Genomic DNA, 27,353 nt, shown 5'->3' with positions numbered 1-27,353 from the left:
TCCTCATAAACACATTCATAGATACACGAGGGAGGAACCCGCACGACATGAAAAATCGGTTATAGACTATATAATTATTAGGAAAAACCAACTACCTAGATGCCGGGACGCCAGAGTCAAAAGAGGTCCGGAAATAGGCAGCGACCACTTTCTGGTCGTTTTGCGCAGAGCAATAACAAAAACCCCGCGAAAAGCAACCAGACAGAGAAATCTGCGAACAAAGATTAAAATTTCAAAATTAAAATCCAGGGCGGTCCAAGAAGAATTTGCTCGAAAGGTAACAGAAAAGGCAAATGAACTTAGAACATCGGCTCTAAATGAAAATGTAGATATCTTATGGACTAATTTTAAAACCATAATGATAGAAGCAGCAAAAGAAGTATGCGGCGAAGCGAAGTGCGGAGGACGACACGTTAAAGCAACCAAATGGTGGAACGACACTATTAAATGCGAAGTTAGAGAAAAGAAAACAAGATGGAAACAATACCTCAACAACAGAACGCCATCAAACTACAACCATTACAAAGAACAACGAATAAGAGTCAAGGAAATTGTCCGCAAATCGAAATCTGAATCGTGGGAGGAATTCGGAAAATATATGGAAGAAAACTACAATCAGAACCAAAAACTGTTTTATAGAACTTTAAAAAGCCTCAGAAGACCAAAAGAGTGCCCCATTAAATTTATCCGAAGTAAAGAAGGAGAGCTACTGAGGGACGACCAAAAGATAATGGCACGGTGGAGAGAGTATTTCAACGAGCTACTAAATGGTGATAGTACACCCGTTACGGAACAAACACCAATAACTCAAGAAGATGAAGGTGTAACAAATATAATAACAACCAGAAAAGTAAAGGAACGAAAAAATGGTAGATCTGGTAGCAATATCAAAAAAGAAACATAAAAAATCAATGTTCGTCTTTTATTTCAGTGTTTTTAATTTAGTTTTGTCAGCGTTCGACTTTTTCTTCTGTTTTTCGTCCATTTTTTTCTTCATTGTGAAATAATCGTCAAACAAAAGTCGAAAAATCAGTTCTACCATTTTTTACCTGCAGAAATTTTGCTGGTAGCCTGTGGTAGAAGAGAAAGGCATATGAGCTCTCTCGCCTCTCTCACTCTCTTAAAAATTGCTGCCAGTTTTGCCACTATTTGGGGTTAAGGAACGCTTTGCAGGTTAAAAATGGTACCCTCAGGTAAGTAAAGGAACACAGCTGTCAATTGTATGCTTACATCAAGTAAAGGAACACTATTCTAGTAAAAAGTAGATCTGGTAGCAATATCAAAAAAGAAACATAAAAAATCAATTTTCGTCTTTTATTTCAGTGTTTTTAATTTAGTTTTGTCAGCGTTCGACTTTTTCTTCTGTTTTTCGTCCATTTTTTTTCTTCATTGTGAAATAATCGTCAAACAAAAGTCGAAAAATCAGTTCTACCATTTTTTACCTGCAGGAATTTTGCTGGTAGCCTGTGGTAGAAGAGAAAGGCATATGAGCTCTCTCGCCTCTCTCACTCTCTTAAAAATTGCTGCCAGTTTTGCCACTATTTGGGGTTAAGGAACGCTTTGCAGGTTAAAAATGGTAAAAATGGTACCCTCAGGTAAGTAAAGGAACACAGCTGTCAATTGTATGCTTACATCAAGTAAAGGAACACTATTCTAGTAAAAAGTAGTAAAACTTAAAGATTCTTGCACGTTAAGGAACAGAGCTAAAGACTGCTAGTGTAAATGCCGTTTAAAAATGATAGAGGATAGAATGAGTTGATAATGAAAAGCAACGACAAAATTAAAATTAACGAATTTAACATGACAAGGTTCATGGGTCCTCTTCTTTTTTATCCCAAGTGAACATTGTATTACCTATCAAAAGAGCTAGTATAACCCTGCGTTTACAAATGACAGGACAGTTGACTTCATGTATTGATTGTCAAAATCCCACAACTTGCCTGTGTGACGTAGGCGTCCCGACAACTGCAAAAACAGTTGTAAAATTTTGAATGAAAATCGTCGATTTCTTTTTGTTTTCCGTTCACATATTTTGTTTTTGTTCATGTTCCTTTGTTTTTAACACATTTTAATTATTATCTCACTTATTTTTACAAAAATGTTAAAAATTTGTCTTCCCTACTGTCTGTTAAAAATGATGGACAGCTGGGAGACAAACGACAAATGTATGTATGTGTTAGTAAATCAGGGTTGTATTTGAAGACAAACTGTCTGGTGCAAACGCCTAGTAAGGAACCTCGATCATCGGTTCTCTAGTTGTCAAATGCATTACTGCGAATAAAATCACATTCAAATGGTAAACAAACTATTCACAGTAATGCGTTATTGTGAATAAATTTTGACGTTTGGTATGATTTGATGTAACACCTTATGCCGCCATGGGTTATTCTGAACGAAAATTCCCTGTGAGTTTTTCACTTTCTCCCTTAAGTTGAAATGGCGGAAAGACAACTCACGTGGAATTTTCGTTCAGAATAACCCCTATTATAGAAGTCCAAAAGATTTTCCAACAGACCTTATATGAAAGAAAGGTCTTCATATGGAAGTGTAGAAGGTGTTTTATGCCAGACCATTGTGTTCTCAACTCCAGTTACGATGGCAACAACAAATTTAATGAGAGAAATTTCTATTTCTGCTTTGAAATTCAAACTTTTTACAATTAAATTAATAGCTTAAGTTTAAAAACACTGATATTGAATGAATTTGACAAACATTTCCGTCGTTTTACTTATTTTAATTGTATGATTTTCTCTTCTGGCAACGCAACTACAGTTGAGTTGCTATCCATAATCGACCCCTAAGGCAACAAGTTTCCGGTAGAGGACGACAGGGGTTTCTCATAGCAGATTACAAGGGACATTTTTAAAGACTACAGAGAGTTCGTTCTTATAGAAGACCTTAAGGTCGTCTATACAGCTGCCTTCAGTTCGTCTATAAGGACTACCTTCAGCTCGTCTATAAAGACTCACTTCAGTTCGCCTATAAAGACTCCCATCAGTTCGTCTATAAAGACTCCCTTCAGCTCGTCTATAAAGACTCCCTTCAGCTCGTCTATAAAGACTCCCTTCAGCTCGTCTATAAAGACTCCCTTCAGTTCGCCTATAAAGACTCCCATCAGTTCGTCTATAAAGACTCCCTTCAGCTCGTCTATAAAGACTCCCTTCAGCTCGTCTATAAAGACTCCCTTCAGCTCGTCTATAAAGACTCCCTTCAGCTCGTCTATAAAGACTCCCTTCAGCTCGTCTATAAAGACTCACTTCAACTCGTCTATAAAGACTCACTTCAGTTAGTCTATAAAGTCGAGCCCATCTATAAAGACTGAATTCATTTCATCTATATAGACTCCCTTCAGCTCGGCGATAAAGACTCCCTTCAGCATGTCTATAAGACTTCCTCCCTTCAGCTCGTCTATAAAAACTCCCTTCAACTCGTCTATAAAGACTCCCGTTAGCACGAATGGAAAGACTCCCTTCACTTCGTCTATAAAGACTCCCTTCAGCTCGTCTATAAAGACTCACTTCAGCTCGTCTATAAAGACTCACTTCAGCTCGTCTATAAAGACTCACTTCAGCTCGTCTATAAAGACTCACTTCAGCTCGTCTATAAAGACTGACTTCAGCTCGTCTATAAAGACTGACTTCAGCTCGTCTATAAAGACTGACTTCAGCTCGTCTATAAAGACTCACTTCTGCTCGTCTATAAAGACTCACTTCAGCTCGTCTATAAAGACTCCCTTCAGCTCGTCTATAAAGACTCACTTCAACTCGTCTATAAAGACTCACTTCAGCTCGTCTATAAAGACTGACTTCAGCTCGTCTATAAAGACTCACTTCAGCTCGTCTATAAAGACTCCCTTCACTTCGTCTATAAAGACTCCCTTCAGCTCGTCTATAAAGACTCACTTCAGCTCGTCTATAAAGACTGACTTCAGCTCGTCTATAAAGACTGACTTCAGCTCGTCTATAAAGACTGACTTCAGCTCGTCTATAAAGACTCACTTCAGCTCGTCTATAAAGACTCACTTCAGCTCGTCTATAAAGACTCACTTCAGCTCGTCTATAAAGACTCACTTCAGCTCGTCTATAAAGACTCACTTCAGCTCGTCTATAAAGACTCCCTTCAGCTCGTCTATAAAGACTCACTTCAACTCGTCTATAAAGACTCACTTCAGCTCGTCTATAAAGACTCCCTTGATTTCGTATATAAAGGCTTCCCATATTTCCCAAAAATCTTTGTAGTTTATTTTTATTAAAAGCTAAAAAAGGTTTTTTTTATAAATTTTATAATTTTTATTTTTCCATTATTTCTTTTTAAAACTAAGATTTTTGTTGTTGTATTATTTTTCACATATCATTATTATATATAATTAAAATTAATATTGTTTTTTTATGTTTATATAATTAATAATTAAATGATTATTCAATTATCATTTGTTTATATAATATTTTGTTGTTTGTTGTGTGGTTGTTGTTCTTGGTTTTATGGATGATTGAAACAAAAATGAGAAAAAAAAAACTATTTTAAAGCAGGGAGAAATTTGAAACACAAAAATGGAAATAAACGGAATATGTTCTTTTATAAATAAATAAAATTAAAGAATGAAAATATCTCCAATTTGTTATATAGTAAACTATGAATACAAATTAAATATATAGAGGAATTATTAAAAAAAAATTAAAGTAAATTTTTATTTCTTTTTTTGTTTTGTGTAAAGTAAATTAAATACTTCATAATATAAAATGTTTTTAGAAAAATGAGAACCAAAACTAAAAGCAAAGAAAAGATGACGAGTTTTAGATTGCAAATTGATGGGAAAAGAATAATTTCAGAATATTGCAAAAAAATATGGAAAAGTTATTTTCAAAGAAAATTCAAAGCTAAGGCAATTTATAATATATGATTGGAGAAAGGAACAATAAAGAAAATAAATTCTAAAAAAATGTATTTTAAATTTAAAAGAAAAAAGAATTTCTTTTATTGCATCCAAAAAAATGGCATTGAAACGATGTCTTGTCATGATTACTTAAAAATGATGGTCGAATCTATCAATAAATATTTCTAATTTAGTTCCTTATTTTCCATTGCAATGGGATGGAGGGAGGATGTAAAAGAAAAAGTCTAACATAAATTGTTTGAAGGAGGGGATGAAAATATTACAACATTACATACAAATGTATATTCAGGATGTGGATAAAGAGAGAGTAGCAGTAGAGGGGATCTAGGATTTTATGAAATTATTGTTTTTATTTTTATTTGTGTGGCTGTACTTAGTGTGTTGTTGTTGTTGGCTTGATCAATAGGGGTATGTTTTATTTTATCTCAATGCGTAGCACAGAGTGTTCTGTTTATTTTGTTTTTTTTTCCTCCAAATGGATACGAAAATTTAAATTAAAAATAGCGTGTTTTGTGTTAATAGTTTTATGTATGTATGTTTTTGTTTGTTATGTAAGATTTTTTATTTAACTTAGTTTACCACCATCAACCCTCCCGCTTTATAGAACTGGGTGTGTTTATAGAACTGGGTGTTTCTGCCAGACCTTTCACTTTTAGGCGATCAGCTGTCTTTAGGAATGCAGGTAATTGCTCTTGTGACACATTCACTTCACCGGCATACATAAATTCTAGAATAGCTTGCAGATGGATATAGGAAACGTCCTTTAATATGATGATGGGATGTTTGGAAGGATTTTCCTGAAAGAAAAACGAATGCAAATTTTATTTTCAATATTTATGTGTTGTAATGTTGCTTAGTTACAAAAACACACTTACCTCTAACAATGCTTTGAAGTACGGGCTACAGGCTGATAGTACCATTTTGTGTGCTTTACATGTTTGTCCTTCACAGGCAAGTGTTACCTAAAAAAAAAAAATAAATTGTGAATAAGAGATGAAAAATTTTCTACGACAGGGGCATCTTTTAGGTCTCCAAAAAGGGACTTTACGTCGTCAAAAAAAACCCCATTACGTCGTCTCTAAAGACAGCTCTAGGTCATCGACAAAGATTCCATTCAGATCGTCTATAAAGACTATCTTCAGCTGGACCACAAAGACTGCATTTAGCTCGTCTATAAAGACTCCCTTAAGCTAGTCTAAAGACTCCATTGAGCTCATCTAAAAGACTCCCTTAAGCTCGTCTAAAAGACTCCCTTAAGCTCATCTATAAGACTTCCTCCAGACGCCCTTTAGGCCGTCTACAAAAAAGGACGTTACGTCGTTTATAAAAGACACCATTACATCGTCTCCAAAGACCTCTCTAGGTCGTCTACAAAGACTCGCTTCAGCTCGTCTTCAAAGACTGCGTTAACCTAGTCTATAAAGACACCCTATAGCTCGTCTATAAAGACTCCCTTCAGCTCGTTTATAAAGACTCCCTTCAGCTCGTTTATAAAGACTGCATTTAGCTCGTCCATAAAGACTCCCTTCAGTTCGTCTATAAAGACTCCTTTAAGCTCGTCTATAAAGACTCCCTTAGGTTCATCTGTACAGACTCCCTTTAGCTAGCCCATAAAGACTCCCTTCAGCTCGTCTATAAAGACTCCCTTCAGCTCGTCTATAAAGACTCCCTTCAGCTCGTCTATAAAGACTCCCTTCAGCTCGTCTATAAAGACTCCCTTCAGCTCGTCTATAACGACTCCCTTCAGCTCGTCTATAAAGACTTGCTTCAGCTCGTCTATAAAGACTCCATTCAGCTCGTCTATAACGACTCGCTTCAGCTCGTCTATAAAGACACCCTTCAGCTCGTCTATAAAGACACCCTTCAGCTCGTCCACAAAGACTGCCTTTAGCTTTTCTATAAATCTGCCTTCAGCTCGTCTATAAAGACTCCCTTCAGCTCGTCTTCAAATACTCCCTTCAGCTCGTCTATAAAGACTCCCTTCAGCTCGTCTATAAAGACTTCCTTCAGCTCGTCTATAAAGACTCCCTTCAGCTCGTCTATAAAGACTCCCTTCCGCTCGTCTATAAAGACTCCCTTCCGCTCGTCTATAAAGACTCCCTTCAGCTCGTCTATAAAGACTCCCTTCAGCTCGTCTATAAAGACTCCCTTCAGCTCGTCTATAAAGACTCCCTTCAGCTCGTCTATAAAGACTGCATTTAGCTCTTCTTTAAAGACTCCCTTCAGCTCGTCTTTAAAGACTCCCTTTAGATCGTCTATAAAGACTCCATTCAGCTCGTCTATAAAGACTCGCTTCAGCTCGTCTATAAAGACTTCCTTCAGCTCGTCTATAAAGACTTCCTTCAGCTCGTCTATAAAGACTCCCTTCAGCTCGTCTATAAAGACTCCCTTCAGCTCGTCTATAAAGACTCCCTTCAGCTCGTCTATAAAGACTCCCTTCAGCTCGCTTATAATGACTCCCTTCAGCTCGTCTATAACGACTCCCTTCAGCTCGTCTATAACGACTCCCTTCAGCTCGTCTATAACGACTTGCTTCAGCTCGTCTATAAAGACTTGCTTCAGCTCGTCTATAAAGACTCCATTCAGCTCGTCTATAAAGACGCCCTTCAGCTCGTCTATAAAGACGCCCTTCAGCTTGTCTATAAAGACTCCCTTTAACTCGTCTATAAAGACTTCATTCAGCTCGTCTATAAATACTCCCTTCAGCTCGTCTATAACGACTCCCTTCAGCTCGTCTATAACGACTTGCTTCAGCTCGTCTATAAAGACTTGCTTCAGCTCGTCTATAAAGACTCCATTCAGCTCGTCTATAAAGACGCCCTTCAGCTCGTCTATAAAGACTCCCTTCAGCTCGTCTATAAAGACTCACTTCAACTCGTCTATAAAGACTCACTTCAGCTCGTCTATAAAGACTGACTTCAGCTCGTCTATAAAGACTCACTTCAGCTCGTCTATAAAGACTCCCTTCACTTCGTCTATAAAGACTCCCTTCAGCTCGTCTATAAAGACTCACTTCAGCTCGTCTATAAAGACTGACTTCAGCTCGTCTATAAAGACTGACTTCAGCTCGTCTATAAAGACTGACTTCAGCTCGTCTATAAAGACTCACTTCAGCTCGTCTATAAAGACTCACTTCAGCTCGTCTATAAAGACTCACTTCAGCTCGTCTATAAAGACTCACTTCAGCTCGTCTATAAAGACTCACTTCAGCTCGTCTATAAAGACTCCCTTCAGCTCGTCTATAAAGACTCACTTCAACTCGTCTATAAAGACTCACTTCAGCTCGTCTATAAAGACTCCCTTGATTTCGTATATAAAGGCTTCCCATATTTCCCAAAAATCTTTGTAGTTTATTTTTATTAAAAGCTAAAAAAGGTTTTTTTTATAAATTTTATAATTTTTATTTTTCCATTATTTCTTTTTAAAACTAAGATTTTTGTTGTTGTATTATTTTTCACATATCATTATTATATATAATTAAAATTAATATTGTTTTTTTATGTTTATATAATTAATAATTAAATGATTATTCAATTATCATTTGTTTATATAATATTTTGTTGTTTGTTGTGTGGTTGTTGTTCTTGGTTTTATGGATGATTGAAACAAAAATGAGAAAAAAAAAACTATTTTAAAGCAGGGAGAAATTTGAAACACAAAAATGGAAATAAACGGAATATGTTCTTTTATAAATAAATAAAATTAAAGAATGAAAATATCTCCAATTTGTTATATAGTAAACTATGAATACAAATTAAATATATAGAGGAATTATTAAAAAAAAATTAAAGTAAATTTTTATTTCTTTTTTTGTTTTGTGTAAAGTAAATTAAATACTTCATAATATAAAATGTTTTTAGAAAAATGAGAACCAAAACTAAAAGCAAGGAAATGATGACGAGTTTTAGATTGCAAATTGATGAGAAAAGAATAATTTCAGAATATTGCAAAAAAATATGGAAAAGTTATTTTCAAAGAAAATTCAAAGCTAAGGCAATTTATAATATATGATTGGAGAAAGGAACTATAAAGAAAAGAAATTCTAAAAAAATGTATTTTAAATTTAAAAGAAAAAAGAATTTCTTTTATTGCATCCAAACAAAATTGGCATTGAAACGATGTCTTGTCATGATTACTTAAAAATGATGGTCGAATCTATCAATAAATATTTCTAATTTAGTTCCTTATTTTCCATTGCAATGGGATGGAGGGAGGATGTAAAAGAAAAAGTCTAACATAAATTGTTTGAAGGAGGGGATGAAAATATTACAACATTACATACTAATGTATATTCAGGATGTGGATAAAGAGAGAGTAGCAGTAGAGGGGATCTAGGATATTTTGAAATTATTGTTTTTATTTTTATTTGTGTGGCTGTACTTGGTGTGTGTTGTTGTTGTTGGCTTGATCAATAGGGGTATGTTTTATTTTGTCTCAATGCGTAGCACAGAGTGTTCTGTTTATTTTGTTTTCTTCCTCCAAATGGATACGAAAATTTAAATTAAAAATAGCGTGTTTTGTGTTAAGAGTTTTATGTATGTATGTTTTTGTTTGTTATGTAAGATTTTTTATTTAACTTAGTTTACCACCATCAACCCTCCCGCTTTATAGAACTGGGTGTGTTTATAGAACTGGGTGTTTCTGCCAGACCTTTCACTTTTAGGCGATCAGCTGTCTTTAGGAATGCAGGTAATTGCTCTTGTGACACATTCACTTCACCGGCATACATAAATTCTAGAATAGCTTGCAGATGGATATAGGAAACGTCCTTTAATATGATGATGGGATGTTTGGAAGGATTTTCCTGAAAGAAAAACGAATGCAAATTTTATTTTCAATATTTATGTGTTGTAATGTTGCTTAGTTACAAAAACACACTTACCTCTAACAATGCTTTGAAGTACGGGCTACAGGCTGATAGTACCATTTTGTGTGCTTTACATGTTTGTCCTTCACAGGCAAGTGTTACCTAAAAAAAAAAAATAAATTGTGAATAAGAGATGAAAAATTTTCTACGACAGGGGCATCTTTTAGGTCTCCAAAAAGGGACTTTACGTCGTCAAAAAAAACCCCATTACGTCGTCTCTAAAGACAGCTCTAGGTCATCGACAAAGATTCCATTCAGATCGTCTATAAAGACTATCTTCAGCTGGACCACAAAGACTGCATTTAGCTCGTCTATAAAGACTCCCTTAAGCTAGTCTAAAGACTCCATTGAGCTCATCTAAAAGACTCCCTTAAGCTCGTCTAAAAGACTCCCTTAAGCTCATCTATAAGACTTCCTCCAGACGCCCTTTAGGCCGTCTACAAAAAAGGACGTTACGTCGTTTATAAAAGACACCATTACATCGTCTCCAAAGACCTCTCTAGGTCGTCTACAAAGACTCGCTTCAGCTCGTCTTCAAAGACTGCGTTAACCTAGTCTATAAAGACACCCTATAGCTCGTCTATAAAGACTCCCTTCAGCTCGTTTATAAAGACTCCCTTCAGCTCGTTTATAAAGACTGCATTTAGCTCGTCCATAAAGACTCCCTTCAGTTCGTCTATAAAGACTCCTTTAAGCTCGTCTATAAAGACTCCCTTAGGTTCATCTGTACAGACTCCCTTTAGCTAGCCCATAAAGACTCCCTTCAGCTCGTCTATAAAGACTCCCTTCAGCTCGTCTATAAAGACTCCCTTCAGCTCGTCTATAAAGACTCCCTTCAGCTCGTCTATAAAGACTCCCTTCAGCTCGTCTATAACGACTCCCTTCAGCTCGTCTATAAAGACTCCCTTCAGCTCGTCTTCAAATACTCCCTTCAGCTCGTCTATAAAGACTCCCTTCAGCTCGTCTATAAAGACTTCCTTCAGCTCGTCTATAAAGACTCCCTTCAGCTCGTCTATAAAGACTCCCTTCCGCTCGTCTATAAAGACTCCCTTCCGCTCGTCTATAAAGACTCCCTTCAGCTCGTCTATAAAGACTCCCTTCAGCTCGTCTATAAAGACTCCCTTCAGCTCGTCTATAAAGACTCCCTTCAGCTCGTCTATAAAGACTGCATTTAGCTCTTCTTTAAAGACTCCCTTCAGCTCGTCTTTAAAGACTCCCTTTAGATCGTCTATAAAGACTCCATTCAGCTCGTCTATAAAGACTCGCTTCAGCTCGTCTATAAAGACTTCCTTCAGCTCGTCTATAAAGACTTCCTTCAGCTCGTCTATAAAGACTCCCTTCAGCTCGTCTATAAAGACTCCCTTCAGCTCGTCTATAAAGACTCCCTTCAGCTCGTCTATAAAGACTCCCTTCAGCTCGCTTATAATGACTCCCTTCAGCTCGTCTATAACGACTCCCTTCAGCTCGTCTATAACGACTCCCTTCAGCTCGTCTATAACGACTTGCTTCAGCTCGTCTATAAAGACTTGCTTCAGCTCGTCTATAAAGACTCCATTCAGCTCGTCTATAAAGACGCCCTTCAGCTCGTCTATAAAGACGCCCTTCAGCTTGTCTATAAAGACTCCCTTTAACTCGTCTATAAAGACTTCATTCAGCTCGTCTATAAATACTCCCTTCAGCTCGTCTATAAAGACTCCCTTCAGCTCGTCTATAAAGACTCCCTTCAGCTCGTCTATAAAGACTCCCTTCATCTCGTCTATAAAGACTCCCTTCATCTCGTCTATAAAAACTCCCTTCATCTCGTCTATAAAGACTCCCTTCATCTCGTCTATAAAGACTCCATTCATCTCGTCTATAAAGACTCCCTTCATCTCGTCTATAAAGACTCCCTTCAGCTCGTCTATAAAGACTTCCTTCAGCTCGTCTATAAAGACTCCCTTCAGCTCGTCTATAAAGACTCCCTTCAGCTCTTCTATAAAGACTCCATTCAGCTCGTCTATAAAGACTCCATTCAGCTCGTCTATAAAGACTTCCTTCAGCTCGTCTATAAAGACTCCCTTCAGCTCGTCTATAAAGACTCCCTTCAGCTCGTCTATAAAGACTCCATTCAGCTCGTCTATAAAGACTCCTTTCAGCTCGTCTATAAAGACACCCTTCAGCTCGTCTATAAACACTCCCTTCAGCTCGTCTATAAAGACTCCCTTCAGCTCGTCTATAAAGACTCCCTTCAGCTCGACTATAAAGACTCCATTCAGCTCGTCTATAAAGACTCCTTTCAGCTCGTCTATAAAGACACCCTTCAGCTCGTCTATAAAGACTCCCTTCAGCTCGTCTATAAAGACTCCCTTCAGCACGTCTATAAAGACTCCATTCAGCTCGTCTATAAAGACTCCCTTCAGCTCGTCCATAAAGACACCCTTCATCTCGTCTATAAAGACTCCATTCAGCTCGTCTATAAAGACTCGCTTCAGCTCGTCTATAAAGACACCCTTCAGCTCGTCTATAAAGACACCCTTCAACTCGTCTATAAAGACACCCTTCAACTCGTCTATAAAGACACCCTTCAGCTCGTCCACAAAGACTGCCTTTAGCTTTTCTATAAATCTGCCTTCAGCTCGTCTATAAAGACTCCCTTCAGCTCGTCTATAAAGAATCCCTTCAGCTCGTCTATAAAGACTCCCTTCAGCCCGTCTATAAAGACTCCCTTCAGCTCGTCTATAAAGACTCCCTTCAGCTCGTCTATAAAGACTCCCTTCAGCTCGTCTATAAAGACTCCCTTCAGCTCGTCTATAAAGACTCCCTTCAGCTCGTCTATAAACACTCCCTCCAGCTCGTCTATAAAGACTTCCTTCAGCTCGTCTATAAAGACTTCCTTCAGCTCGTCTATAAAGACTCCCTTCAGCTCGTTTATAAAGACTCCCTTCAGCTCGCCTATAAAGACTCCCTTCAGCTCGTCTATAAAGACTCCCTTTTTAGCTCCTCTATAAAGACTCCATTTTAGCTCCTCTATAAAGACTCCCTTTTCAGCTCGTTTATAAAGACTCCCTTTAGCTCGTCTATAAAGACTCCCTTTTCAGCTCGTCTATAAAGTCTCCCTTTTCAGCTCATCTATAAAGACTTTCTTCAGCTCGTCTATAAAGACTCCCTTCAGCTCGTCTATAAAGACTCCCTTTTCAGCTCGTCTATAAAGACTCCCTTTTCAGCTCGTCTATAAAGACCCCTGTAGTTTTTTGTTGTTGTTATTGTCATTAATACTTACATCTGTAAAACTTTTCTCATCCCTTAGGTGTCGAAACGACGTAACCATATTCGTCTGGAAATCGTTCCATTTTAAAAAGAACTGTTGATCGGACGACATCATTAAAAAGCCGTTTGTGTGAGATTTGCGCACGCGCTTTTGTTGTTTTGGTTAAAATAGAAGAGGAGTTTGGTGTGAAAGACGTACGTCTGTGGCTTTTGTTGTTGTTATTTTTTGTGTGAATATCGCACGGTGGGAGAAAGTGTTGACGTCTCTTTCTCTGATCTGCTGGTTAAAAGTTGACGCGGTTGTTGTAGTTTTAGTTTAGTGCTTTTGTTTTAGTTGAATTTGGCCAAAAAAGAAGATGAAACGAAAAAACGCAGACACACAACCACTAAGCCGCTGCTGTGCTATCGAGGCCCTTTTTCTGTGTCAATTGTAGTAATAGCGAAAAAACAAGGCCAAAAATACACAATGGTTGTTGCTTGTTGTTGTTGGCGATGATGTTGTCAGCAGTTTTTTTAGTTTTTTTAGAAGTAGTTTCTTTTGTTTTTTTGGTGTACTTTGTAGATGTCACGAAGAAGTAAGCGGCTTCATCAATTGCAAAAGAAAATCGTTGAGAAATGTTGATCTTTGGTTTCGGGGCCTTTTTTGGCAAAAATATTAGTCACCAATGGGAAATGCTAAAAAAGATAGAAAAATTTGTATATATTAGTTTTTGTAAAACTATTTAAGATCAAAATAATTAGGAAAATATATAATCGGCGGCTTTTCAATGTAAAACTAGCAAAGTCCATTCACAATGTAAACGGGCGGAACAAGTAAAGAATAAATGGAATGACCGATATTGATCATTATAGAATAGATCCAATAATACAAGGGGGAAATCTAATTTAACAGGCTAACCAAGTAGTGTTTAGTTGATAAATCTGCCACAACAAACAAAAATGATACCCACTGTAACCTTTTAATAATGAGCGTTATAAGTATCGTCGAGCCAACCGTGTGACCTTAGAGTTAGGGAGCTAGTTAATAGGTTGGTTGGTGAGCACAAGCGGAGCAAGTGGCTAGATCATCTAAAGAGTTGCAACATTGGAGCCTGAATAATAGAATTGTACGCAATGACTAAGTCACTCTCTTACCCTAGAAGAAGGAAGGTCACGTTTGGCGACATTACACTGACTGATCAGAAGAGATGATCAAGTTATTTTAAACGACAAAAGTACTCTTCTTGCCGAGGAAAAACCTGCACAATTTACAATGGATGATACTGCAAATTCCATTGGGAATGTTTCATCATCTCAAGCGTTAGGCCTGTTATCTCTATAATGCTGAAACTGAAGGATGAGCCGAGTGCTGAGTATCTCGTGAAAGTTACCAGGATGGTGGGCTACTAAAGCCAGGAAGAGCCTTCTCTCCAGTACAGAAATAGCAAAAACTCCTCCCCCGAGCATTTGAAATAGCTATCCAGTTGCCCATCATCAGCATGAGTTTTCGTAAGCAGCACAGCACTACAACAGAGCTGCACATGTAACCTCTACCTTTCCTGTATTCCGCCCCCTCCAGACGACATTGAGATCGTAACGTATGCGGATGATTGTATGATCCTGGCGTCAGGTACCTACCCTGATGACATCTGTGAGAGACTGGACTCCTATTTAACCGATCTTACCACCTTTTTCTACGCTAGGAATATGCAGATATCCGCCACGGCCACTCTGTTCACCACATGGACGGCGCAGTATAGAAGAGAGTTGAATATCAGGGTCGATGGTAGCAGATTTCCGACTACAAACTGCCCTAAAATTCTAGGATTCATATTCGACACCACTTTCACGTCGTCCTCGCATGCCACAGATATCTGCGATAAACTGAAATGTAGGAACAAGGTGTTCAAGTCCCTAGCCGGCAGCACTTGGGGTGCAGATAAAGAAACCTTCTTAACTACGTACAAAGCGATAGGTCGGTCTGTGGTAAGTTATGCGACGCCAGTTTGGTCCCCGAATTTATGTGACAAGCAGTGGGATAAGATTCAAATTCGTCAGAACGCCGCCCTGAGAACAACAACAGGGTGCCTCCTCAAATCTACAGTGGACCATCTACATGAGGAGGCAAAGATTCTTCCAGTACGGCAACATAATGAGATGCTATCGTTGCATTACTTGCTCGGGTGTTACCGTGAGAGCTATCCCAATCACCATCTGCTGGCCACCGATAGATACACCCAGGCATATCAGGAAGGATATTCATGCTCTAGAGACGGAGGTCCAACAATATAGGAGAGACCTCTAGATCAACAGGCATATCAGGCAGGTTTGAACAGCATTCACACGGACACTGTTGCCAAGGCCATAAGCAATGCAGAGCGTCAGCTGCCACGACAAACCAGAGTAGTTTTGATTCAATTACGCGGAAATAGACCGCGCCGTGCAAGATATTTGCCCAGTATGCGGCATGGGTCCGCACGATACTAAGCACCTATTCAAATGCCCCGCCAAACCTATTCATCTAATTACAGTGGATCAGTGGTTACATCCCATTGAAGTAGTCACTTTCCTGGAACTGGAGATAGACCCAGAGCCAGATTGAACAGGAGAACGAACATACAAACATAACAATAAAACACTGTTACAACAACAACAGCGCTACACGTCATCTCCACGCATATTAGCGGAGGACTCAGCCAGAACAGAACGCAAAAGCTATATGTATTTATAAACAAATGCCTCGGAATCATATGCAGGATATTCTGGCCGAACACCATAAATAACATAGAACTGTGAACTTAACAAACCAGGAACCCATACAAAAGCAGACGTAGGAAATGGAGTTGGATTGGTCACACCTTAAGAAAAAATGTTCATAGCATAAACAGGATGGCGCTTGAATGGAATCCACAAGGATCACGAAAAAGAGGTCAGCCAAGAAACACATGGCGATGAACAATAACCCAAGAAATAAGACAAAATAACCTTACATGGGAAGATGCAAAAACAACAGCAACTAACCGTGTAATATAGTGCTTTGTGCAAGCCCTGTGATCCCAAGAGGAGTAATAGAAAAAAAAACCATGCGATAGGGCAGTCTTGGTAGTGCTCGCCTTATCGAAAGCCTTTGATAATTTTATGCACTCCACGTTGTTTGAGGACATTGAGCAGAAACGTCGGATAATATTTAAATAAATGTGTGGATGCCAGTTGCAATTGGAATTCAGGAACAAGAAGCTGAAGCACTGTAGAGCGAAGGGGAAGATTTTCTGTGACTGTTTAACCTCTTGCTTTCATGTTTTCCATTCCGCCAGATGGCATTGAAATCGTGACGTCGTATGCGCTTAATTAATTGGGGTCAGATACTTTTCCTATTGCCATTTGTGAAATGCTGAAGTAACATTTGATCGACCTTACTATTTTGCCCGAACAAGGAATATGCAAATATCCGCCACTAATTCTGTTTACCACATGGACTACAGAGATGAACACAGGATTTAATATCCTGGTCGATGGCAACAGAATTCCGACCAATACATTCGGCAGTATATGACAAGCTGAGATAGAGGTACAGGGGGTCCTCGAGTCCCTGGAGCGCCAGTACGCGAACATGAGTGCAACGCGAAGGAACAATATTCAAACCTGACAGAACTCCACCCTGAGATTTGCAACAGGGTACCTCCTCATGTCATCAGTGGACCATCTACATGAGGAGACAAAGATTCTTCCAATACGGCAACACAATGGCATGCTCTTGTTGCAGTACTTGCTCGTGTGTTACCCTGTGAGTCATTCTAATCACCGTATGGTGAATAGGACTCTCCCACCCAGGCATGTCAGGAGAAAACTATATTATCTAAAGAGAGAGAGAGTGAGTCCTTCGATATAAAAAAATAAGGCTTAAATGTTGTATTCTGGATGCCAAGGGCTGTCTACTGTAAACATTTCAGCCCGATCCGAGAGGTGCCCCTAAACAACCTAAAGGTGTGAAAGTACAAATTTCCGAAATGTCAAGACCCATATCTCGGAAAGTATGGACTTCCCCCCGGAAAATTATATATCGTTGTATTCAGGATGCCAAGGACTATCTACTGTAAAAATTTCAGCCCGATCCGAGAGGTGCCCCTAAACAACCTAAAGGTGTGAAAGTACGAAATTTCCGAAATGTCAAGACCCATGTCTCGGGAAGTATGGACTTCCCCCCGGAAAATTATATATCGTTGGAATCAGGGTCCCAAGGGCTACCTATGGTAAAAATTTAGGACCGACCCGAGAGGTGCCCCTAAACGACAATTGTTCCAAAAAAATCCCTAGATCAGTAAGCCTAAAGAACCAATAGGTCTGCTGTAATTCAACTAAAATTCCTGTGCTCTGGGAAACCTGCCAAATATGTTTCGATTAAATGTCATCTATAACCGGCTCAAGAACACAATTCATTTACGTCTCCATTCTCACATTGGCAAAAATCTTGTGAATACCCCTAATACAAACACTTATGAAGCAACAAAAATAATAATAATAAAAATGAAATGTCATACAAATGCACACACAGCATTACTTACGAAGAGAAATAAGTAACAGTAACAACAAAAACAACAACAACATCAACAGAGTTTAGCACAATAATAACATGCCTTTCACTTTTCAAGGCAATTTCTGCACACACATTTTGATTTTAAACAGAGAAATAATAAAATTTACCTCATGCTATAGAGAAGGAACACAAATGAGCAGCAACGAACGAGCGCTGTTATGTTTTCAATTTACTTTGTAAGAAGGTATGAAAAAGAAGCATATACAAAATATCACACATGGATATAGCAGCAACAGTAGTACAACGTACCATCAGTAGTCGTAGAAGGGGGGTCTAGCAAAAAGACTTTTTTGCTTTTAAGTTTATTTCTTTCATTACGGTTGAGAATCTCAACATGCAAAAAATAAGAAAATAAATGGAGTTTTTTTTACCAAATCCAACAAGCAAGGCACAGTGGGGGATTTTATGATAATTTGAGGAGCCACAGAGGAGGCCAAAATAGTAAATTGCAAGTTTCTACATAAGAAGTTTGGGTTTAAATATCGTTTAGAGCCAGTTCTCGGGTCAGGTTAAAATGTTTACCACAGGTGACCCTTATAAAGGTGTTTAGTTTTCCGGGGGAAAAGAATAATTCCCATGATATGGGTCTTGACTATTGCACAAATGTTTAACTTTTTCAACATTACGTTTTTAAGGGACGTCACGGCTTAAATGTCGTTTAGCGGCAGCTCTCGGATGGGGTTAAAATGTTTACCACAGGTGGTCCTTATAAAGATGTTTAGTTTTCCGGTGGAAGAGAATAATTCCCATCATATTGTTCTTGACTATTGCACAAATGTTTATCTTTTTCAACATTACGTTTTTTATGGACTCACACTATCGGTCTGAAATGTTTAGCATAGATTTTCCCTTGTTATCCTGATAACAACTATATATAATTTTACCGGGGAAGATCATACCTCTCCCGGGAAAGGTCTTGGATACTATTTTTTACATTTTTAACGATACCCATAGTTTTAAAGCTTTCCTCCGGAAAACTACATATGGTTGTGATGAGGATACCAATAGCAGCTACCTATGGTTTATATTTCAAACCGATTTGATTTGAGAGGTGCCCCTAAACGACACTTGATTCGTAGTATTGATAATGCTATTTTTTGGCCTCTTTAGTATGGGATAAATAAAATAGGTTATTTAGAGAAACAGTACGCTCTATAGGTACCTCAAAAATTCATATTGAAATCTTACATCTGTGGTATCAAAAACTTTTCATTAATGTTTAAAATACCCAAAATCCTCCAAATCACAAAATTACCGATTGTTTTCATTGAACTTTAACATTCTTGAAACGTGTATAGAAACAAACCAACAAAGCCATCTTTTATGCTTGGAAAGACATTGCCACACACACCAAAAAGAAGTTAACGTAAATCGTATACACAAAAACAACATTTGCAAGTAAGCTGTATGGAAGTCTTGCTGGCAGGCAGGCAAGCAAACAAACCTACTACTTCTTCTCTACTCCTACTAATCTCTAGAAAAACATTTGAAGTTTCCTAGAATATCATAGTTTGAAATTTAAAATGGAATTTCGAAAAGAAATACAAATACTCTAGCAATATTATAGAAGAGATAGATAGCAGTAGTAATTGTATTGGATGTGGTGGCGGGCGTTGCTGTTGTTGTTGCTTTTTTCGTCATCGCGCCCTCGTCACCATCATCATAATGGTAGACGGACGTTAATGTTCTGCTGTTGACTATGCGGATGATGATGATGATGGGTAATGCTGATTTTGTTTGTAATATTGTTTCTTCATTTGGGTTGTTGTTTGTCAAATCTTGTCTTCTAGAGAGTCATGACTCTAGGAGTCATAGTGGAAGCGGTTTATGTGTTTTCGTTTTGTTAGTTTGTGTGTATAGTTTCTTTTTTTTTTTGGAATGATGTCTTCTACAATTTAGCTATGCATGCACACAACAACAATGGATGATGGTTCCTATGTGCGAAATTGTTACGTTGAAATTTTTGGTCTATGGAGAAGATGTGGTAGCGGCATTCTTTTGTTGTTTCAATTTTGTCTAGGTATGATTTTTCTACGTTTTTTATTTTCATGATTGAATATTCATCATTTATGGCAAGATTTCTAAAATTTGTTGCTTTCATTTGCATCATTGACTAAGGGATAAGTAAACGGTAATAATTATTTGAAAAAAGAAAAAAAATGTTATGAATTACGATTATAGAAACTATATATTTGAATCAATTTACCAGATTTCTCGGTTAAGAACTTTGAAAGCCCATATCGGGAAATATGGAAATCCGCAACAAATTATATAAATAGCTGTACTCAGGATCCCCAGGACTATTGATAGTAGAAACATATGTCAAAAAGATCCGCTAGGGGGGGAGGGGTTAGGTTTTAAATTGGGCTTGTTCCAATTTCTATATTTTCTTTATGTCACCAATGTTTTCCTTATGAAAGTACGGCATAAATAGAATACTCTACCAGCTGGCGGAAAAATCTGAAATGTTTACCACAGGTAGATCTTTACGTCCTGATTACAAAAATGTAAAGTTTGTTGGGGGGAAGTCCATACTTCCCGAGATATGGGCCCCTGAAGTTCCGAAAATTCCCTTGTTAAAGTAAGAAAAAAATTTAAATTAAAAAAAATGTTGTTTTCGTGCCCTAAATTGGCTCCTGTCCATAGGAGAAAGTCTTAAATCCCCGGCCAAAGGCCGGCAACTTAGAAAAAACTTACAATTTAAAAAAAAAAAATCAGATTTTTTCCGTCAGCTGGTAGAGTATTCAATTTGTTCCGAAAGTACATACAACTCTTTAAATATTTTCCGATAATCCATCAGCATCAATGCCAAAACTATCAAATTTACTGATACGACAGCAGCTTGTTTTTCTCATTTCTCCAAAAGTACCTATTAATCTGTCAATCTTTCAAAAAAGAGCTCAGTAATAGAGCTGCTTGATCGAGGTGATCTTGTCCAATTATTAAAATTGCTCAACATTGATTTAAAAACTAATTCTTATCACTTTGCAAATTTATAAAAAAAATGTTTTGATTAAACAGCTGTTTGTTAGTATCTTCTCTTAGTCTTCTTTTACCTCAAAAAACATAAGTAAAATGGAAAAATTAGCGAAAATTATTATCTGTTTTAAATATTACCTGTATTGGGGTTCTTTTATTAAGATCATCTTATAAAAAGCTTTGCTTTTCTACATTCCAAATTTGATTTTGTTTATTACAGTGGACAGATATAGTGTAAAACACAATTTCTCCCAATGCACTACACCATTTTCAACTGTAATTCAGAAAATAGCAATTGTATTTCAGAAATTCAGAAAATGGTGTAGTACTATTCACTACATTTTAAGTTTTGTTCATTAATTACAACAATAATTATCTACTTTTTTCCTATTTCTTCCAAAAATTATTTGATAAATTGTAAATTTTTTGCTAAAACAGCTGTATTTAGCTCTCTTCTCTCCAAATAATACTCATCTGTCAAAGTCTCCTTTTACATGAAAAGTAAACATAAAATGAAAATATTTATTTAAATTTTAAATCATTTCAAAAGAAACAATAACCAACATAAGCTATTAAGAAGACAAATTACCAAGAAACCAAAAAAGAAGTGGAAAATCAGTCGTGTATAGTGGGGTTATATCGCCAAGTAAACAAAACAAATGCCAAAATGCACTCACCACAGACCAGAGGCACACACATCGATACGAAAACATAAGATTTCCCAACTACTGCTAGTAATGAGAACAAAAAAGAGCATTGAAAACAAAACTTCGGCAAGAAAAAACAACAGCAAGTAAAAGAAAAAATAAGTTTTTTTTTGTATGCAGGAAAACAACAACAAAGAACGGTAGATGCATTTTTTCACCATAGAATACAATGTTGGTAATAGTAAATAGTAACGGCGTCTATAGTTTATAGATAATAGAATGTTTACATTAAGGGTGATTTTGTCGATTTAACCTACTTTATGAGTACTAATTTGTGGTATGTGCAATGAAATTGACAATTTAAATCCACTGGATTTACTAAATAAATAAATACTAAATCCGTACAATTTAAAAGTATACATGGAAAAAAAAAATACGAATTTATGGCTCTTCTGGATTTGACATTTTCTACTCTTTCCTTTGATTAATATTTCAGTTATGTAAACCTAGCATAAGTCTAGAAACTATTGGATTTCATTTTACATATAATGCTTGGTTTACATTTACGAAATCCACTCGATTTCATCTGTCAATTCCCCTGCGTATACGTCAAATGAAAACTTATCTGAAATCCATTGGACTCCATTTGACGTTTAAGCAATGGATTTGACAGTTGAAATCGAGTGGATTTCGTAAATGTAAACGTACTATTTATTATATTGCAAAATGATAACACTCTTCAAGGAATATTGAACGCATTAACGCATAACGGCGGCACGACGTTTAACAAAACTTTAGCGGCTTTGTCTATTGTTAACAGAGTCGTCTTTATAGAATTGAAACGTCTCAAAAGAGAGAAAACGAGACAGTATCATACGATAGAAAAGGGAAGAGAGTTTATTATTGAACAGTGTGAAGAAGAAAACATAACAATGAAAGTTGCGCCGTCGAAGGGAAGACGACAGAATAGAAGACAAAATGCAAATAAATACAACAACAATAAAACAAAAAATGGGGGAAAATAAAGTGTAACTGTGGCGGTGGCGGAGTACGCCAGAGAATGCCACAACACAAAGAAAGCAAGCATGGATTAGACAACTCATAAAGGAAATGACATATCAGAATTAAAGAAGGGAAAAAAGCGTGGGAATGCACTCTAAAGAAAGTCTCATAATAAATTAGTATTAATCTTGGCTTTTATTGTGTTTATTTATTACTATTTTATAGGACAGTTGTTTGATGGATAAATTTCTTAAATAGTTTGAATAATAGCGTTATTAAACATCATTTCATCTTTGGTACGTTCTTCATGAGACAAAGAAATTACTAGATCAACTTTTAGGGCATAGATTATTTGTAAACAAAATGTGTTGGTCCAATTCACATAAACAACAGTTATTCTAATTATATTTTAACACAAATATACTGTTGAATATAATGGATTTTTGAAAGAATTTTTTAGTAAAAATAACACTAACACTTGATATTTCATATCTCACCTTTCACCTTTTTTGTCTTCTTTCACTTACAACAAAAAAAATAAATACTAAAATTTTGTCTGGTAACTCTTGGAACGATCTCAATACTCTTTCTCTCGCGTTTAGAGTTTCCGAACAAATAAAAAAAAACATTTTTTTCTGCGTACGACTCCTATTACAATAAAAACACACTCATACACACGCACACATGCATAAATACAAGCCACTCACTCTTCTTTTCTTCAGCAACAACAACAACAGCATGTACAAACAACCAAGAAAAATCCATCATCTCATCCATCGCCAACTAAACTAACCAACGCTTGATTTCGCAATAACCAGACGATTTTTTCTTTACTTACTTATTTTTTGTAAGCGTGTAAAACTGTATAATTTTTATCTTCTTACCTTCTTTTTTCTTTTAGGAGTGATGATGAACCTTTTTTTCTTTTGCAATATTTCTCCCTTTCACGCAATTTCAATTTTATTTCTTTCCGATTCTTTCTTCCACTAATTTTCTTCTTTCTTGTATTTCTTTGCTCAGAAATTTCACAATTTCACTGTAACTTTCTTTTCCGCGTTCTTTATTTGTTAAATATTAATTATTTTTGATGTAAATTTATCTGCACATTTATTAGAAATTGATATTATAATTTATTTCCGATTTTTTGATGCTTTCTATTTTTTAAGAGCTCGAATTTTAATGCACTTGATTTTTTTCACCGCTGCCACTGAAGTACTGAGCCAGCTAAAATTGACGAAAACTTCGTCGTTTCGCTGTTGAAAATAAAAATAACGCCGTTATTAAAGTAAGTAACGTGGCAACTCTGTAAATGTTGATTTACATCTTATATGCCGTTTCCACGGTACGTCGCGTTCGTTCTCTATTCGTTGTTCGACCCATAACTACGAATAAATAGCTCTGTTCCTTTATGTGCAAGAATCTTCAAGTTTTACAACTTTTTACTCGAAAAGCGTTCCTTTATTTCAGACACCTTAACAATTCATATGGGAGCAGTTTACAACTTTAACTACTTTTGCCGGTTTTACCATTTTCAAAAGTAAAGGAATAAACCAAATGACTTATTTCCCCATATAAAATTCTGTGAGCGAACGATGGTTTTTCTACGTTGTTCAAGTAGAAATACTCTCGGAACGACGAATAAATATGTCCCATCCCTAACAAATGATAAAGTTGTTTTAATAAAATATTAAAACAACGACTATGTGATTAAGCCTGTCTATTTTTAAAAACAAAATAGAAGTCGTCATCCCAAATAAAAAACGCCAACCCTCCAAATTGTGAGACCGGGCACCGTCGAAATGTTGTTTACTGCTGTAGTATGCAATACCAACAAATTAGTTATGTGTTTTTCGCTGAGAATCAACGAACGCATAGCAGTGCGAAAGATTTGGTTTTGTTTGCAAGTGAAGTTGCTCGAGTTTAGGTAGTGCCAAAGAAATTCTCGATCAGAGTGTTTCATTGCACACGTATCCATTTGAGCGGGCAATTGACACTTGGGTATAAAAAGTTTCTTGTTGAAAAACAAGAAACAAGGGAACTTATGAAGATCTGTGGCGAGATCTGAAACTATAGTCTTCCCTGCCTTACCCCTTGGTAAACATCGCCAATTTTTTCCCACTAATAAATTAAAGTTGTTTTAATAAGTCCCAATTTACATTAGTCGATGGTCAGACTAGCACGATTTCAACATGGCGACGACAAGTTTATAGGCGAGGGGTATGAAGTAGTGAAACCCATGTACATGGTTTTCTGTGTTTGTTGTGTTGCCTCTTCTTGTTATTCGTTGCAAAACTTTTTCTTCCATTTTCTTTCATTTTTATTTTCTCAAGCAAACGTCTACAACAAAGCAAGCATAAAAAGATTTAATAAAAACATTTAATTAATGAAATAGTGAAAATGTAACTATTAATATTAATTTAATTACATATTAATGTTAATTATTTTGTGTTGTTTTTAGTTTATTTATCTTCGTTTTGTTTTTATTGGTATGAGAAACACAACAAACGCGAATGGTAAAATAAAGAGGACACGCAAAAATCTCAAATTTCACGTTAACGTGTGTGGACACTAACGAAACTTGAAAAGAAATTTTAACGAAATTGGTTTCAAGAAACCTTGCTAGTCTGACCATCGACTTAGGAGAGTTTACTTGCGGCAATTGTCAGTTTGATGGAGAGAGAGGTGAGGTATATGGTAACCCTTTGCCTCTCAACACCCTCTCTCACCCACAAACTGACAATTGCCGCAAGTAAACTCGCCTAACCCTGCGTTTACACATGACAGGACAGTTGCCTTCATGTATTAATTGTCAAAATCCCACAACTTGCCTGTGTGACGTAGGCGTCCAGACAACTGCGAAAACAGTTGTAAAATTATGAATGAAAATCACCGATTTCTTTTTGTTTTCCGTTCACATATTTTGTTTTGTACATATTCTTTTGTTTTCAGCACATTTGAATTATCATCTCACTTCTTTTTCACAAAAATGTCAAAAATTTGTCAACCCGGCTGTCTGTGAAAAACTGATGGACAGCTGAGAGACAAACGACAAATGTATGCATGTGTTAGTAAATCAGAGTTGTATTTGAAGACAAACTGTCTGGTGTAAACGCCTAGTAATGTAAATTGGGACTTAAATATTAAAACAACGACTATGGGATTAAACTATGTTTACATTTACGAAATCCACTCGATTTCAACTGTCAATTCCATTGCTCAAACGTCAAATGAAATCCAATCGATTTCAGATGAGCTTTCATTTGACGTATACACAAGCCCCGGTCCACACTAGCGTGAATTTCATTAAAAAATTTCATGAAATTAGGTGTTCTTAAATCGAATTCCCCACTACAGCAATTTTATGATTTTACTCTACTATGGAAGTCGATCTAGAGACGCATAATTTCATATCAAAATTTCAATGAAATTACTGTAGTGTGGCCCGGGACCAAAAAGGAACTGACAGATGAAATCGAGTGGATTTCGTAAATGTAAACATAGTATAAGCCTGACTATTTTGAAAAAAATAGAAGTCGTCATCCCAAATAAAAAACGCCAACCCTCTGGAAAATATAAATTATGACATGTCTAACCCTGCGTTTACAAATGCCAGTATTGGCAAGACAATAGCAAAAATACAAACCTTTTTCACAAATACATTTATAAATTTTTAAATATGAATATATTTTTAAGTATGAATGTATTGGTGAAAATGGTTCGTAACTTTGCTATTGTCTTGCCAATACTGTCTGTGTGTAAACGCCTAGTAAATTGAAATTTGAAAAAAATTTTGAAAAGACAATATTTTTTAGAAAAAAGGGAAAAGATGAATGAAAATTAATGAAGTAAACATTTTATATAGATGCAGAAGGAAGAAGATTGCGTTTCCTTCTTAATTCCACACACATTTCTTGTCCATTAGTTCAAAATCGTGTAAAAAATCAAAAACAAAAAGGAAGCAAATAACTGAAAGTCTGTATACACAAACATTAGCTTCGTTCCAGTACTTTTTAATGCTAAAACTCGTAAAAGAGAGAACTGCAAAAAAATTTTCTTACACACACGTTTTCTAAAATAGTTCGGGAACGGAAAAATAGAAAATACGTCAAAAAAACTGGAACCAATGTCAAAGTCGGCGTATCAGCCAATCAGACGCCGGTAACCATGTTACTATTTTTTTACTCGCCCAAATTTGTCGTGTAAAAAGTTTTTAAAGAGAGCGTCATTCAGCGCCATTTTTGTTTAAAGAGAAGTGAACATTTTACAACTTTTTTGTGTACAGGAACGCTTTTTCGAGTAAAATGTGTAAAAGTCGTAAAACTTGTAAAAACTTTTTAGTTCTGGAACACAGCTATTGCTTTGGCATGTAAGATTGCACATTCTGATATTACTAGCATTAATAATGGTGGTACTTACAAATAATCTTCCGTCAGTTTTTATACCCTCCACCATAGGATGGGAGTATATTAAGTTTGTCACTACGTTTGTAACTACTCGAAATAATCATTGTAGACCCCACAAACTATATATATTCTTGATCAGCGTGCTATTCTACATCGATATAGCTATGTCCGTCCGTCTGTGGAAATCACTCTAGCGTCCGAACGGATTAACGTAGGTGGATAACATTTTGGGAAAATCTATTATTTGTACGTAGGACTTTTGGTATTGAAAGCGGGCTATGTAGGTCCACGCTTTCATATAGCCCCCATACAAAATGACGCATGACGCGTCGTCGTTTTAAGGAATTTTTAAGATATTTGTCCCATTTTACCACCGAATTGGTTGTAATTTGGTATTTTGTGTCTCCAGAGGCCAAAAAACATTCCTACCGAAGTTGGTTTATATAGGTCCACGTTTTGGTATAGCCCCCATATAACGCAACATATAAAGTACGCGTCATTTTAATATATTTTGAATGTATAATACGGCGTTTATATTATAGTTTTTTGCAGGGTTAACCTTCTTTATGAGGATTTGTTTGAAGTATATACAATGGAAATGACATTTGAAACCCAGACCCACTGGGTTAACCTTGTTATATATAAACGGCCTATTAGTCCCATTTCACAACAGAATCGGTTGCAACTTTGTATTTTGTGTTTCCAGAGGCGTCGAAACATTTCTATCATAAAATTTTTATAT

At 36.6% G+C, this 27,353-nt stretch overlaps 2 protein-coding genes across 5 annotated transcripts; both read right to left on the bottom strand.

The window, feature by feature from the left end:
• Positions 1 to 5,429: 5,429 nt before the first annotated feature.
• On the bottom strand, positions 5,430 to 6,551 carry LOC141405013 (longitudinals lacking protein-like). Its single transcript, XM_073988928.1, has 2 exons — positions 5,770 to 6,551; positions 5,430 to 5,691 (listed from the first exon to the last, which is right to left on the bottom strand). Exons 1-2 carry the CDS (start codon positions 5,812 to 5,814, stop codon positions 5,479 to 5,481), a joined length of 258 nt encoding a protein of 85 aa, XP_073845029.1. The 5' UTR covers positions 5,815 to 6,551; the 3' UTR covers positions 5,430 to 5,478.
• Positions 6,552 to 9,247: 2,696 nt separating this feature from the next.
• Positions 9,248 to 23,513, bottom strand: lolal (longitudinals lacking protein-like). 4 transcript variants are annotated; one of them, XM_073988923.1, is made up of 4 exons: positions 23,093 to 23,513; positions 13,021 to 13,682; positions 9,777 to 9,863; positions 9,248 to 9,698 (listed from the first exon to the last, which is right to left on the bottom strand). In XM_073988923.1, the coding sequence occupies exons 2-4, from the start codon at positions 13,120 to 13,122 to the stop codon at positions 9,486 to 9,488; spliced, it is 402 nt and encodes a 133-aa protein (XP_073845024.1). In that variant the 5' UTR covers positions 13,123 to 13,682; positions 23,093 to 23,513; the 3' UTR covers positions 9,248 to 9,485. The 4 variants fall into 4 exon arrangements, with proteins under 4 accessions (XP_073845024.1, XP_073845028.1, XP_073845026.1 ...); XM_073988927.1 differs by lacking the exon at positions 23,093 to 23,513 and adding an exon at positions 22,916 to 23,073; XM_073988925.1 differs by lacking the exon at positions 23,093 to 23,513 and adding an exon at positions 22,706 to 22,791.
• Positions 23,514 to 27,353: the final 3,840 nt, after the last annotated feature.

The sequence above is a fragment of the Musca autumnalis genome, unplaced genomic scaffold (assembly GCF_047663935.1).
Source record: "Musca autumnalis isolate F117 unplaced genomic scaffold, ASM4766393v1 scaffold_5, whole genome shotgun sequence".
Lineage (NCBI taxonomy): Eukaryota > Metazoa > Arthropoda > Insecta > Diptera > Muscidae > Musca > Musca autumnalis.
The sequence above is the reverse complement of the archived record's forward strand: the minus strand, read 5'-3'. Positions and strand labels throughout refer to the sequence as shown.